Raw genomic sequence first — 17,156 nt, forward strand, 5'->3', positions numbered from 1 at the left:
TTCGCGATGGTTTTTTCGACGGAAAGCAGCGCGAGTTTCGTAACTCATTTTTCGTCGACGAGTCTGGTTGGCTGTTGGTGAGGAATCGTGAAGGCTTGCAGTTTTACCGTATGGAAGGAAGCGATCTGACTTTGCGCCATTATTGTTCTGAGGCGAAATATCGCAATAGGTACGGATGGGATGATGCCAACACGGTATTTCTGATGGGACGTATCTATGCTGCTGCCGGTACGATCGGCATACTGACGCGAAATAAACGTGGTGCCATAAGATTCGAGCAGATGCAGGAGAGTGCTGTACTAAAAGGTGGTCCACGACCATTGTGGCAGTTGTACGATTCGCCGACACTACCGGAAATCTGGAAGTTAAATTCAACGTGGCTCGAATTGGCAACCACTTATGGCACCGCGCAGTTGGCTATCATCGAGCGATCCTCAGACGGTGTAAGCGTTTACATGCTCGACAACAATTATCATCCCAAACTTGTGGGTCGTGCAGAAAACGTGCCATTTTCAAGTGCTCATGATGAACGTATCCTGTTTGGAAATATCTTTGATAGCACCGAGTACAGTGACATGTTGCATCTTAACTCCTCTGGAATGTTTCTGTATCAGCGAGATAACACACACTACCGTGCTGTAGCTCAAAGCACGTCACTGGCAGTTTTCGGTCGTGGAAAGAAAGTTTGGAATAGTGCTAGCTTGATTGATGTAGATCGGGATGGAAAAGATGAACTTTGGCTTACTGGACCGCAAGGTATCATGGGATTCAGAATGTCGGACGGAAGATTTGAGCAGGTCCCGTTTAATTCAGATCAAAACGAAGATTTACGTTACGCCCAGATTATCAAAACGATTCCTGATGGACACAATGTCACAGCAATAGCCGCTAGTGGTCGATCTTTGGTGTCGTTTTGTCTTGCATCGTCAAAAACATTAGTAAAAGAAGCGAACGAGAACGACGGAAATGATCAATCGGTACAATCTAGTAAAGAAATCAAATCAGTTTTTGCTCTTCATTCCCAAACGGCCCCGCTTGTGGAAGCATCCTTGGGCGAACAACTGGAGACATCTTTGCTAATCGAACCCGTCAATCCAATGAATGGTAACTTGGAATTCGGTATTCCTTTGCTTGTCGTGGGAAAGTTATTTGGAATGTCTACTGTGAAATTTATCACCTACCAAGAAGCTTCCGAGATATCGGGATCAATGGGTGTTGGATGGTCGCTACAAGTGGACTGTGTGTACATCGATCGAAGGAATAGCATATTTCCAGAGGAACATCGCTATTATCTAATCAAGGATGGATCATCCTTTCCTCTTACTATTACTAGTAATGATTCAAACGAGCAAATCATCACTTTTTCTACTGCATCCACCGAGCAGATGACTATTACATTCAATCGTCCTCTTAATCAATGGACATTGGAAGATGGCAATGGAGAAAGCTTTATCTATGGAACATATGGTGACAAACAAGCAGTAAAAATGAATAGCGGATCTGAACATTGGCCATTTATGACTGAACGTAGTGAGTTGAAAGATCGTCTTCCATCAGTGTGGTACCTGGTAAGACAATTCGATCGTGCTGATCAGTGGATGGAATATACTTACACAAAAGATCCCCTAACAAATGACTACCAATTGAGTGCTATTTCCACTAGCAATACAGCATCGCTCCAGTTGTCCTATTCAAATCAGTACAATAGCACTCTTCTAACTGGTTATACTATTCGTACCTTAAGCTACTACCAATCAGCAGTGCTGCATTATATACAGCAGGAAGATAAGGTACACTTGCAACGTATCACACAGCAAAGCCACACTGCGCTGGAGTTTGACTACGAAGGGCCGAATGGTGCAATGAGTAAAATCATGTATCCCAATGGACTAATCGCCATATTTGATTACACTTTGCTACAAATCGACAGTAATATGCTGATTAATCACTTCAAAATCCACTCCCATCCTCGTACAGCCTACGGCCCGACATATCTGTTGGTCGGTGACATCACTAAACACGGTCAGGTGCGCATTCAACTAAGAGACCACCTTGGTTCCGACACAGTTGCAGTGAATGGTTCATCTATTCCTCCGCTTGGAAAATTTCCGGTGATTCATTACGAGATGTATACTGGTGAGTCATTTTTCGCTGTTTTGCTACAACACGAACGAACCCAGTCCGAGCTGTGTCTGTTTCACCAAACCCAACCCGATGTTTGGCAAGCAATTCCAACGTATCTAAAGTTACCGAAGGACACGTCCATTCGAGCCGGTCATGATTTTCTGTTGGCTATACAGGAACAACGCGTGACAGTTATTGAACGGCAACAGGGACGATGGAAAGCATTGAAACCGTTCGATATTGAAAAATCGTCACTGATACACTTCTTCACGCACGGTTTCCTCACATATGACGATCGTCAGCTGCGCATGTTTGTACGGCGCAATGGAGACTGGACTGGTGTAGTTTTACCGTTTCCTGCCAATCTGATAAAAAGTAGCTCATCGCTCTTTGATCGATTTGATCATCCCGAAGCAATCATGCGTGACTTTAAGAAGGGTGTTAAGCTGGATGCGTTGCAAATGTTTCATAATATAATCGTGTTTCGCTCACTGTTTCTGGATGGTTTCAAAATGTACGCCAGATTGCATCTTTTGCATCTGAACTGGAAGCATGAAGTTCACCGGCAATCGACGATCGATGTTCTAATTGAAGATCTTCATACATACACATTTAATCCTCCCGAAGCAGAAGGAAATACGTTTGTGTTTGCCTATCAGCTGGATAATGAAAAGTTTCGACTGAAAGTTATTAGCCATCACGGACAAATAATGAATGAAGTCGATAAAATTAAGGCACAGATAGAACAGGATATCAGCGATCAACCCAACGCACCTGAAGAAGAGAAGAGGCGCAATCGTAATGAATCGTATGAAAAGATCAACTCTGAGCTGCAGGAATTATATCGTAACATTACATCCCAAATACCTTTCGCAATCGATCCATCCAAGTTTGGCGTCCTAGTGAACGATGCATACATTGTTACTGCCAGCCATAAAGTACTGTTTGATGGGATCGATTGGAATACGGAAAGAATCCCTCAGGAAGAACTCACCCTCGACAGCATCACGGTTAATCTTGGACCATCCTACCAGTTAGTGAAAACGCACCGTAACGCAACTTTCGATTTATTCGGTCCAAACAATGCTGTCGTATTTAACACAGACACCAATAACACAACCGAGTTGAACATACGATATCCGGCGTTCATGGCAGTGCAAGCAAATGACTCTGCAGTGCAATTGTTCAACTTTCATCGAAACAAACTAACGAGCCTTCCAGTGGGAGAAGTCTTCGACACCAACAGCAATACACTAGCTGTCATAAGCAGGACCATCGATGGTAAAAACGTATTTGTACGATCGATGGATTCGTTTGGCATCACTCGCAAACATGTCGTCTGGCGGCACGAGTTTGTGGATGGACGCGGACGAACATTAACAAACTATTACGAATTCAACGCACACACTGCCAAACCATACCATGGTGGATTTTTGATGACGGATGTTAAGATAACACCAGCTAACACAGAAGGACGGTTTGGTTGGTTTAAGGTACATTATAATCATGCTAACAATACTTTAAGCACGAAATCGGTCTACGACTCTGCAGGGAAGTTTGTAAAACTAGTGCAACCTGCTGATACGAATGGCAAAACATCACCCGATGCCGATGGTGTTCTTATGGCACGCGATGCAAAGACAGTTGTTGCAGATTTTCGTCCGTATCGAATCTCCGAGGAAATCGTGACGTACTATGGGTTTGAGCCATATGAACAGAACCAAATCGGAAGTGATGGACGTTGGAAATGGAATGGTGGAACAATACAAATAGAGCAAGGAAACCATTTTCTGCATCTCACCCGTTCGGGGTCCGTAAGTGCAACTCTAATGCCAAAGATACAGTTTAGCTCGCTTATTGTTTCGTGCTGGCTGAGAGGATCCAACAAGCAGCAAAACATCGGAAATGCACTTTCTGTTAATTGCAATGGGAAAGTAGTACACGGATCTGTTGGGTTTTCCGTTGGCGGTTGGTCATATGTGGAGGTTATGGTAGAGAATACGAATCGCTTGGAAGTGAACATTTCATCCGGATTTAATTCTACCATAGACGTAGATCATCTGCGAGTTTTCCCTACACAGTTGGATTTAAATGTGCATATCTACGATACGACATTGGCATTGGAACGATCAACGTTGCACGCATCAGGGCTGTTATCACATCGACTTTATGACGTGCTTGGCAACGAAATCGGGCGAATAAACAAGCTAGGATCGATCGAGAACCTTTCCTTTCAGTCACGCATCAGCAATTGCCGCATCGAAATACAACCTGCATACGGAGAAATTTTGCAAAAAATGGAACAAAATACCTTCTCAGGTTCAATGCAGTACGTTCCTGATACATCTGCGTTACGATTTCGATATGCTGCAACGACGTATTCGGGCGATATTCAGATAGAAATAGCTACTTTAAAATTTAGAATGCACATAGCGAAGAACCAGTCAACATTAAAAGTAAAGTCCCAAAGTATCGCCGTACCTCGCGTGGGTGACATTGTAGTTTTTTACAGTAACAAACACTTTAGCATTTGGATCGATGGTCATTTAAAAGTGGAGAATTTCATCATGTCCAATGAATCACGTTCAAATCGATACGAGATTAGAAGCAATAACGTACAAACATTTGATGCAATCTTACTCTACGACGTGAATATGAAGGTGATTTATCTAACGGATTTCGGTATGCCAAAACAAATAATAGAGCTGAAGGATACAGGGACAGTTACTTTGCAAGAAATTCTATACGATGAGCTTAATCGTCCTGCGGTTAAAACCAAATGGACGGATCTGGACACCACCAATTCATCCATATTGTTTAGCTATCGACATAATTTCATCGAAAAAGAAGAACGATTTTGGAAGACGGGTCGAATGGAGGGTACAGTTACACTGTTGAACTCCGACTGCGAAGGTTTTCCTTACAGTCGCACAGTTTACATGGATAATCCTTTGGAAGATAAATCTATCCAATCACTCCCGGGCAAGTCATTTGCAATCGATGGACCCTTTGCTCAGCACTTCAATTCCATTCAAGGTATAGATTTTTTGGCAAACCTTTTCCCAACTCAGGACGGTTTTTACTACGAAAGCGAGCATTATCCAGATCAATCCGTCTACGTGTTAGTATATGATAAACGCAAACTGAAGGTAGCCAGCTACGTGAAAACGCATCATGGTGATCATCATTTAACCACCTATATGTATGACACTAACGATCGCTTAGTTTTGCAACTACCGCCAGCTTATCACGAACAAGCGGACACATTTTCCAGAACAATTCCATTTTTTGGAAGAAACTTTTCGCCCGAACATACCGAACTGCAACGCACCTGGGGAATGTGGTACGAATATGATAAACAGAGTGGCTTGCTAACGCTGAAACGAACGCCTGACGCAGGTAACACGCGGTACATGTACACACCAGAAGGTTTACTGCGCTTCGTGGTTCAACAGAATAGTAGTAATGTGATGTATTACACCTACAACTCGGTGGGAAAGCTCAAGCAGAGGGGAATCGTGAAGCTCAGTTTGAACGAGCTTCCCAATTATTTACCGAACGAATCCGATTTGCCTGCTTCGAGCAATTTCATACTCTTGCATCACGGAGAAAACAGTGTTGCTCCATTGCACCGTCATAGGGTGGAGAATATTCAAAAAATATCTGGTGATCACATTCTTTCTGACGTTTTGTTATCTAACCATCAATCACAAATCATTACTAGCGCACTGTACTCGAGCGGAAACGAATCACTAGCTATCAACTACGAGTATCAGAAAAATCAAATACACGAGATACATTATCCTGTAGCGATTAAGGGAAAAAGATTTCGTTTACGATACAGTTACGATAATCGTGGTAAATTGATCGGTATCTCGAATGCTGCCACTGATGAACAGTTCATAGCAATTGATAACAACAGCCTTGGTTTACCGAAACGTGTGCTCATTCAACCCAACTCTTCGCATGCATATCAGCGAACGTATCATTACAACGAGCCGGGATATTTGACTCGTATTGAAGATCCATACCTAACCGAAACGATCGACTATTCGGGCTCGGGGTACGGTGGACGTGCGATCGGGGATGGTACCGTGCAGGCCACACGCTTCAATGCATCCTGGCATGCACACAGCAATTTAAAGCTTCTGAAGCTGAAACCTTTCCATCTAGGCACGGGACGAAGGGCAAAGTTTTGCTACGACGCACTTGTGTTTGCCGGATATTTAGACTCGCAGGGCAGACCGTTGAAAAGTCTCTATCCAATGCTCGAGCTTCGCTTACCGCTTGTTTGTCGGCTGGGAACGTACGGCCATCAGATTGCTGCAGCATTGAACAGTCGAGGGTTTCCCCAGTTCTACGGTCATCGATACGATTACGGAAGCCACCGGCAATTGATTCGTGCGAAATACTTTCAAAGTAGTGCCGAAGAGCTGTTAAATCCACTGCGCAAAGACACGTTCGAACAAATTCAAGGCATTTCGCAAGAGAGTTCTACGGACATATGGCATAAGCTCGTGGATGCTGGATACTTGCACACGGACTGTTATTCCACCAGTGCGAAGAATTGCCATGGTTTACCGGGGAAATCTCTATTCCATCCTACCATTGCTGGCCACCCGAACGCGATAACGCTCAGCAGTTTGTTGGTTCGTGTAATCACACAGCGTAAAAATCTTGCCAAGAACATGTTTGATCAACTGTGTGCCGGATGGTACCAGGACGATATACCGGATGCAATAGCCGACACATGCAATTCGGTCTGGACAATGCTTTCGAACGAAGGTTTGATTGGCCCCAAGTCTAACTTTAGCATGACAGCAATTAATCGAGAGTTGCGTGATCTCTTAAGTGAATATGCATCACATTTACCAGCAATTATTGGAGCCCTGTACCATAAGTTTGCCAGCGCACTTGGTCACAGTTCTGCTGACGTTCAGTCTTACAAAATCGACGCCAATGGAAATCATCAGCATTTTTACACCGGTTTTCGGCGATATCGGCTCGAATATGTTGAAAATACAAACAAAATAGCGTCCGTCTACCGCACCAACTTCGCCGCACGGTCTGGTCTGGATGAAACGCGCTATCAGGTAGAGCACGACGAGGAAGGTAACGTAGTCCGGGCCACACATAAAGGTATCGAGCGTATCGTTTATGATCCACTATTCAATCGTCCGTCGAAAATTATACTCTCCGATGGAAGATACTTGGAATTTGAGTACGACGTTCGAGGGTATCGTTTGTACAAATACGTGTATGATTCCGCGGGCAGGTTAAGCAGGAAAAAGTACTACATCCGGGACGTGCAGGGCAAGCCGTTGATAGAGTATGAAGGGATTTATGAAGGCAAAGAATCAGAAAATAACGCCCCGTCCGTCGTGCGAGCCACGTTATTTGTTTATGCCGATGATCGACTGGTTGGTTTTGTACGCAACGATCAGTTCTACAGTGTATGGCTCGATCATGAAAGATCGGTAAGGTTAGTGATTAAAAATGGCGAAATCGTGGCCGCGTATGATTACCTGCCGTATGGTGAGATGCTTCGCTCTTACGGCGATGACCCTGACGGTCATCTTGATTACCGCTTCACTGGACAGGAATGGGACGAAGAGACAAATCTGTACAATTTCCATGCCCGTTTGTATGACCCAGAACTGGGGCGTTTCCTGCAGCTGGACCCGAAGGAACAGTACGCCAGTCCGTATCTGTATGCCGGAAACTCTCCAGTCTCTTTGATCGATCCCGACGGTCAATTCGCTATTCTTTTAATAGTGAGCCTAGTAACGGCTGCCGTTGGAGCGTACTTGGGAGCATCGGCAGCTAACAACTCTTGGAACCCAGCCAAATGGGAAGTGAAGAAGGCAATCCTGGGAGCAACTATGGGAGCCGTCGTCGGTGGTTTTGCTCCGGCCGGTATTGCCGGTTCGATTAGCTTTCTTGCCGGTGTCGTTGGTACAACAGCGGCTGTCGGTATAACAGCGGCCACTTCAGTCGGTTTCGCTTACGTTAGCATCGCGTCCGCAAACGGAAGTTGGGATCCGAGTAAGTGGGACTGGTCCCAACCGGGTACATGGAATGCGCTTTTCACCGGTAGCATATCAGGAGCCTCATTTTACAACACGATCGGAACTATCCATCAAGCGTTCATATCATTTACAGGCATATCGCGCGCTGGTTTCATCGTCATGACTATCAGTGCTACGGGAGGATATTTGCTTTACTCGGGAAGCATGGCAAATGATGGAAACGCCCGTTTTTGGGAATGGGACTGGAGCAAACCGTCAACGGTGTGGAGTACTCTCGATGGTATCAATTTCGGTCTTTCCATATCCCCAAAACTATACGCGTTAGACACAATGAATAACTTAGTAACGGTTCTTAAAGAAAAAAAATTAAAAACTATAACGTTGGAAAACGTTGGAAAAATGAAACAGATTGGCTATCATGTTTCAAGGAATGATGTCACGCAACATGCCATTGCTACTGGGAAAGTAGTAGGACGGCCAGGAAGCACATTAATATTCGATAAACCTCCTTCCGCGGCATCTAAGGTGATTGACGAAATTATAATAACAGACAACTTGGTCTTGACCATTTTAAAGAAAAAACATCGACGTTGCGTTAAGTATAGTAATTTGACAAGCGATTCGCAATCGTATGAAACTATTAAGAATAAAAATAGGCTAATCAGGTTTGAATGCTGCATAGATTGCTCACAAGATGCATCTTCAATAACGTCTAACTCATACAAAGTAACAAATTGGATAAACGAAATATTTGAACATTTTTTCAACATGGAAAACCAAGGGAAACAAGACCAAGAAGATCGAAAGGTCAATCCCTACTTAAAACATCACAAAAGGCCAACTAAAACACCGTTCCATATAGCCAACTGTTTCCGCACGAATTCTGCAGATCATCTAAACACAATCACATGCTACGAGCAGCATGGTCTTTCTTACGTGTTTCCTCACAACACTAGCAATATAGTTGGCATCACTGAAGATCACTATTCTTCATGCTATCCAATAGAATATAATGGAATCCTTACTACCGTCTGTGCTGGTACGAATAGTTCTTACATGTATACGCCTTACATTCGACCGGTAAACTATCTCGATCAATTGAATGGAACCTTTACCTTGCTTCTCGTTGCCCCGACCGTAGTAAGAAATATTGCATCAGGATTGCGAAATTTATTCTTTAAAAAGAAGCCGGAGCAACAAGCGCATGAAGTTTCAACACTAGAACATTCACAAATATATATACAATTCCAAGATTTAAAACAAACAGTACAAGAGTATCGACAATTAGCGGACAACCGAAATAGCGGCAACTGGTTAGATAACATTTTTAAAGACATTGAAGAAGATTTTAATGTTTTTCATTCTTCTGTTAAACGCTCTCGTACATTCTACTATCAGCTGCGTGAACGTATTGCTGCGCTTAATGATGAGCTAGAAGAAAGTAGACACATTTTGCAGCATAAGCTGTACTCAAACAACTCACAATCTTTGAATAACTTTACATTTGGATTGCACACGCAGGAGATTCTTCCGTTGCAGTTCAATAAGGCCAGCTCTATGGCTACAATTAATGAATACAGAGTGTGTTGAAAATGTGTGCAATAGAAATGACACATCAAGAAACCAGCGGATTATTACGAGCATTAACGTTACAAGCTAGCATTAGTAGCTTTAATCATTTATTCTGAATATACAAATAAAATATTACCGATTTCGAGCTACTATAAGTATTGAAAAATTAAAGAATATTTCGGAATTAAATGTCTTACAAAGATTAAACAAATCGAAAAGTTTAAAAGAAGTAATATCGATTCGATTCAATGTGCAAAAAGACACATTACAAAATATCTCAAGACAATGCATGTAAAATAAAAAGAATAAATTGTAAAAAAATACTAAAACAATGCTTGTTGCATTTAAATTTCTCAGCGTGCTCATTTATTATCTCTATGCGTAAGTAAATTTACAAACAATATTTTATTGGGTTTTGTTGCATATTATTTTTTAAGACTTTCAGAATATTAGTCATTTAAGTATTTATAATTGTGATGTGAATTATGTCATGTTTCTACAATTTAGAGACGATCTATAACAATCAGAAACATATTTTGAAATCTAAAACCTGCATAATAATATTATAGTGTCTTTATCGTTTAGTTTTGCTTAGTAAAATCGTATTATGGATTTTTTAAATTTTAATTCAATTTTGATTGTAGGATTGCGTTAAATTTAACGTTGTCACCCAGCAGATCAAAAGCAGATAGGACCTTTTGTACTTTATGACTGTTTGTTTGTCCTGCATATAGAAAGTCAATCTTACTGTTCGCATTTCTTCTAGCATGCACACTGCTGTCCCTTGAATGGTTATGTTCCCTTAGCACACTTTGAAGCCGTTGCAAGATAAAATCTTCCTTTATTTCTGCTTCAAGAGCTATTATCCGCTCCTCTAACATGTTCATTGAGCCTTGCCCTTTGCTCAAATATACTTCTACATCCTCTGCCAGATCTTCAAACGTCCATTGAGCCCAGTTTAGCTGTTGATGTGTGTTAATCTGTGTTTTCATATGATCTAACCTGCAATAAAGCATTTTCTTTTCATATTCCACCCTATCTGTGTGAGACACTTGTTGGTCGCGTTTCGGACGCGAAAAGATATACCTAATTCCTAGCTTAATTTCTTTCCAGGCAATTGGTGCAACCTGTGCCAGTAATATCCACCCATCGACAAAATCAAAAACTCTTGCCGTTTCCTTCGCCGTGTATACCAATGAAGACCACGCTCCTTCACAAGAGGCTGATGGATGTCCATCGTATGTCAATGGCATGCAGTATTTATAATGGTCGGCATTTTCAATTCGTGGATTACTTTCGAATTTTGGTATTATCGTCACCGTAGAACTATGTCCGAAGCATGATATCATGCCGTCGAGGTGCTCATCGGAATAAATTTTATAGCAATTTCGCAACGAAAACGCTGATTTTCCCATGTTTCTTGTTGGTGAAGAGATCATTGAAACTCTCTTATCGAATACGTTCTCGTTTTCGCGCATCGATGTACTAAACAACCATTCGAATGGTAACTTCATCCAGTTGTTAAACATATTATGCAGTGATGATGCGGACGATCTTTCCATATGATTTGGTAAGACAATTGACTCATTGCTGCCGATTCTTATTGCATCCGATCGAATGCGGAAACGGAGCATCCGTGCCAAGTTCGGTGGCTTGGGTAGCCTCAATTTGGGCGAAGCCTTCGACAAAGGTTTAACTATAAAGTCTGAAAATTGCTCAGTTGAAAAGAGCACATTGATGGATGCTTCCGCTGCCGTAAACTCAGGGATGGCGCTTTCAGATATCAGCGACATGCGTAAAGAAACAATTAGTGAATAGAATCCTACAGTTAGAAACCCTTTCTGCAAAGTTTGCAAGTTGCGGACGCCAACGTATAAGAAATTCTTGGTATGCATGATCAATCTCGACCAATCACGCCCCAACGCTAATTGGGCACGGAATGTAATCATGTTAGCAACGAATATATCGACGGTACGTTTCACTTTTCCCGACCATTTGCTAATCTGTTTCGGCAAGTTTCGAAGGAACAGCACTCCGACGGTAGCAGTAGTAAACCCGTCAACGAAGCTCATGTACAGTGCGGGATCTGAGTAGTCCCATTTGGTCATGTCAAACTCACCACCCTGACCAAGCGCGGCAAAAAGATACGTGAAACCGAGACTCATGGTGAGTTTAGCTACAAAAAATAGTGCCTTGGCGGCGACTGAAGTGATCGATACAAAGGAACTAATCAACGAAGAAGGATTCATCAATATCCATGATGAGGTTGCTACACCGTTCATCAACGCATTCCACGTGCCTGGACTTGAGTAGTCAAACTTTGTAGGATCCCAGGTACCGCTGCTGGCCGCCATCATAAAATAGGCGAAAGTGATGCCGGTACCAACCATAATAGCAATTGACGTACTTAGCGATAGTCCCATCCCGACAAAAAACGCTACCGAGCTGGCCATATTGAAGGGTATGGATGCGCCTGTAACAGCACCTGTCAGCAGACCTATCCAGGTCGATGATGATCTCCAATCCCACTTGAGAGGATTCCAACAATTGTTGGCTGATGCAGCACCAAGATAGGCTCCGACTAACGCCAAAATAAGCACAGCCAATGTGAAGGCAAATTCACCATCTGGATCGATCAACGAAACGGGCGAGTTTCCGGCATAAACGTAAGGACTTGGGTACTGTTCTTTTGGATCCATTTGATAGAACCTCCCAATGTCGGGATCATACAAACGAGCTCGATAGTTGTACAGCCCGGTCTCCGGTTCCCACTCCTGACCCGTGTAAAGATACGAGATCTGTCCGTCCAAATCGGTCCCGAAGCGTCGGAATATCTGCCCATATGGAAGATAATCATATGCGGCGACTACTTCGCCCTCTCTCACCACCAAGCGTACAGATCCTTCGTGATCTGTGATGACCCCATACAGCTTATCGTTGCGCACAAACCCAATCAGCTGCTGATCCTTGTAGATGTAGCTCGTCACTCGCACGTCGGGTGGTTGATCGCTCACAAGGTAGCTCATATCCATGTCCATCAATACTAATCCATTTGCGTCTCGAATGTAGTACTTTTCGCTCATTACCTTTTCATCATTACCCCGAACCTGCTTGAATGTCCTCTCTGCGCGCACATCATACTGGTACAATATCTTCCGTCCATCGGTCATCTCAATTTTACTAACCCGCTGTAGAAGCTTGTCATATGCCATGTGCTTTATGCCCTTGTGTTCCGCCTGGATTACAGCTCCATCACCATCATGCGCCATGGTGAATTCCTCTCTACCACCTTGAGCGCGATCGAACTGCTGACGATATAGCTTGGTGATTTTATTTGTGCCCTCCTGGTACTCCAAACGATACCGCGAGAAGCCCGTGTAAAACTTTCGATGATTTCCATTCGCATCGATTTCGTACGATTGCACATCCCCAGCCGACCTTCCCAAAGCCGTCATGAAGTGATTATTAAGCACCCCAACAATGTCTGGCACGTTTGATTTATATCTCTGCAAAGCTTTTCTAAACCCTTCACTCAACGACGCTACAGGCGCATCCGCGCTTTCACCGAACAACTTTTGTTTCATCATTTCTTCCTTGAGGTTCGTACAAGCTTTCAAAATCATGTTCGATCCTTCAATCCATCGTGTACACTTTTCTTCAAACGTTTTTATATCCAATCCCTTCCGTGCTGAGATTGCCTTCGATAGCATCAATTTCAAGTGATAACTGTAGCGATGTTGATGGATAAAGTCACTGAATATCGATTTGGTACCTTCACGTCCATGGCAAAGACTGGGATTGGTGCAGTCGGTGGTCAGGAAGGATTTCTCCCGTAGTGCATCCCAAATCTTTTTCGATTTCGCTTCATCAATTCCTTTTATCTCTTTGAGGAATGTGTGATGCGTCAATGGTGCAAGCTTCAACTCTTCCAATCCGTGGAAATATTTCGCCTTAATAAGCTGATCATGATCGTCATAGTCATACCGATGACCGTACTGATAAGGGAAGGATCTGGTGCTCAATACCTTCGACAGATGATTCAGAGCGAGTCGTTTTCCACACACAAACGGTAGATCGTCATTCATGTCACCGTACAACGTCCGGTTCACCAGATTGTTTTCGTCAATATAGCCTGTACGCTTTAGCACCTCAAGACACAGTGACGCCTGTGCTCGGTTAATGTTGTCTGACATTAGATACTCCGTATAGATACCATTACGAAGCGGGCTGGTCGCCTTTTGCCAGTGGGCGGTGAACAACGTCTTCGATATTAAACCTTCATAGATCGGTGTGTAAGAGCCTTGGCCGTAGGAGTCTGTTTCCAGGTAGCTTACACTTTCCGTCAGATAGTTGTCTGCCAGCTTTATCAAAAAGCCTGGTTCGTTGTAGGTAAAGTTTCTCTGGAATGTATGCGTGGGATCCGTTCGTACGTTCATTGTTTCCACCATGCCATCTGCATTATAGGAGAACTCAAACATAGGAACTCGCTTTGTCGATTCCTTGATACACTTTACTTCTCCATTTTTGTTATAATCGTAGATCAGAGTAAATGATGATGCAGCCGAATCCATAGGATATCGTAAAGAATGCAATTTTCCATTCACATATTCGTAATCAATCGAGTAGGTTCTGTTAATTGTTGGCACAAAAAAAACTTTTTTGATCACTTGTTCGTTCTCGTCAAAGATCAGACTCTCCATCATCTGATTTTTGCCTATCTTCCGGGTAGATTGTTGCGATTTATACCGCACATCTGGGTTGCTTTCGACCTCGCCATAGAAAGATTCAATCAAATCGGTTGACTCAGGAACTTCGTTTGTCTTCACTATCTGGTAACAACGTTCACGCGTTAAATTAACTAACGCTTCGCGCATCACCTTACCATGCGAGGAATACGTAAAATGAACCACCCGATCCATGTTAACCCTTTCCGGTGCGTTGTAGTGTATTGAAAAACGTAAAATTCCTGACTCACTGTAGATGTACTCATAGGTACCACCATCCGGTGTGCGCTTGCCTATCAGGTTCCCGTAGTCGTACTCATACGACACCCGCCACAAATTTCTAAGTTTTAATTCTTCCTGCGTGTTTCCTCCGGTCAGGAACGGTCTCGTTCTGGAGTTGGTCTTTGCGAGTGCATGAAACTGAGGTGGTAACACTTCAATTAAATGCCCGTAGGTATCAGAATATGTGTATGTTGTTAGCCTATGCTCGTAATTGCCCACCTGCCAATATTTGGCAACCTTGTTTCCGCGCTTATCCTCGACCGTAGCCCGAATGGCACCGCCCGGACGTTCCACAATGCTTTGACGATAACCTTCCGCTACGGGAAATATGTTTGCCAATACCTTTATCTCGGGACGCATAGCGTACCGACGTTTGTACTTACCGAGCACAGTATACTCTTTCCCTGGCAATCCCTGATACTGTTTATTTTCCGTCGGATCGTTCGCATAAATCGTGCGCGAGTAAGGAAAACCTTCGCAGGATGGATGGGCTTTAGCGACCATACCGCTCATCACGTGACTCGTACCGTGCACTTGAGTGATGAAGTTTTCATAGAACGCAAAATATTCCTTTAAATGACTCGTGAGCTTCGTCCATTTAGTTTGCATTATGGGACGATCGATTTCGTCGTAGAGAATCTCACGTACACGCACTGTGCTTGGATCATCATATACAACCACCTGCACCGGCCGTCCCATCCGATTGTGGTATGTAACTTTTACCCGTGCGTCATACATCACCAGAAACTCTGCTATCTTGATTGATCCCGTTGGTAATAAACAAAATTCTTTCAATGCTTTAGCCCTTGAATCAGGCTTTATAAGGGCTTCGCTAAGTAAATGTCCTTCCAACCACACGGATACACGCAGTTCTGTAATAAATATAAGCACTTCGCCAGCCTTTGGTGGCGTGTTGCAACTGTTAGAAGATCCTCCAGAACAAAATAAATTGAATTCTTGCCCATTCCAACTGAACGACAGTTTGCTATCATCCGCGCTTGTATTGTAGAGAAAACGAAGCGCTACTGACTCGAACGGTCGATCAAAGGTGCGGCTTAGCTCTCCTCGTTGAGCAACACTGCTAGAGTTGTACTCAACCTCACCATATCTGATTGACCACTCCGTACTGCCCTGTTTCCAGTAGGATTCGAATGTTTCGAATGTACCGTAGTTCGGCTTCATTTCAATCAAGCATTGTCTGGCGTTAACCGGGGCAACAAATGCGGTCTTAGAGTGCATCGCAAAGTCTACCACTTGCCCATCTTCCGATAGCAGTGCCACTCGCTTCCCAGTGGGACTATAAAGGTTCTGTTTCAGCAGGCCATTATTGCAAAGCGTAGCTCTGACTTCAGCCGTATCTGGCGTATAAACATTAGCACGAAAGTTTAAGTTCAATGGAGAAAACCGCACATGATCAACGTCGATACTCGCATGCGATTCGGAAGGTTTGATAGTGATATTGAATGACAGCTTCGAACCATCGGCCGTGTGTGTCGTATCAATCGTCATTTCCACATAACACCACTTTGATATTATATGATGCACTTTTGCACCAGTCAACTGTACACGCTCTTTGTTGTTCAAATTGACAAGCTCCACCTTCAACACGTTGAGCATGTCGTCCACTTTTGGCACCATCTCACCATTACCGATTCGCACCCAAAACGAAACAATCCATAAATTCTTTGGTTCAGTTGGCGTAAACGTTGCCTTTAAGGTCATGCTTGCCGGAAGTTTAAGGTAATGGTTATCTCGCTCAAATTGCACATCACCTACATTGAACGACCACTCTTTATCTACCCCATAGCGATTAAGTTCGTATGCTTCGAATCCATAATATGACGCCACTTCATCCGCTAACTTCAGTGCCCCTAAGTCTACTATCTTTAGCTGTTTGCTCCTATCCCATATCGTCCGTTCAAGATCCTTCACCTCCGCATCTCTGTTACTTTCTTGTTTGGGTTTCTCGCGCACTGTGACGTCGGTTCCATCGGCTGCGAAGGATTTTTTCGTAGTTGCTCCCGTGCTGGAATTAGTAGCCTGCTCGTGCCACCCAAATCGTTTTTCGTTGTCGCCCGGAGCGACTTTCACGCGATAAAACATGGCACCCTCGCTGGAAAGATGAACATCCCGCGGATGGTAATTGTAAGACGAAGTGCGCAGCTCATCGTGATCGAGCCGTACGCGCTGCTTGGTAAACAGGCTCGTCATCTTCAGCAGAAATGAATCCACCGGTCGAAAGATGACAAATTTGCTCGTCTCGTTCACATGCCGAACCGTCACCAGTGAAATGGTGTTACTGGCACGCACCATCGTCACGTTCGCGGGCTGCTGAATCGTTTCCTTCGTGTGGAAGAAAAACATGCTCAATCGTTTACCGGCCGGTTGCGATTGGATATACCGGGGCGCGACAACCTGAATTTCC

General features: G+C 43.6%; 1 protein-coding gene across 1 annotated transcript; it reads left to right on the forward strand.

Annotated features, from left to right (window-relative positions):
• Positions 1 to 110: 110 nt before the first annotated feature.
• Positions 111 to 10,991, forward strand: LOC121595713. The gene is made up of 2 exons (XM_041919892.1): positions 111 to 8,678; positions 10,839 to 10,991. The coding sequence occupies exons 1-2, from the start codon at positions 111 to 113 to the stop codon at positions 10,989 to 10,991; spliced, it is 8,721 nt and encodes a 2,906-aa protein (XP_041775826.1).
• The last annotated feature ends 6,165 nt before the right edge of the window (positions 10,992 to 17,156 follow it).

The sequence above is a fragment of the Anopheles merus genome, chromosome 3R (genome assembly GCF_017562075.2).
Source record: "Anopheles merus strain MAF chromosome 3R, AmerM5.1, whole genome shotgun sequence".
Lineage (NCBI taxonomy): Eukaryota > Metazoa > Arthropoda > Insecta > Diptera > Culicidae > Anopheles > Anopheles merus.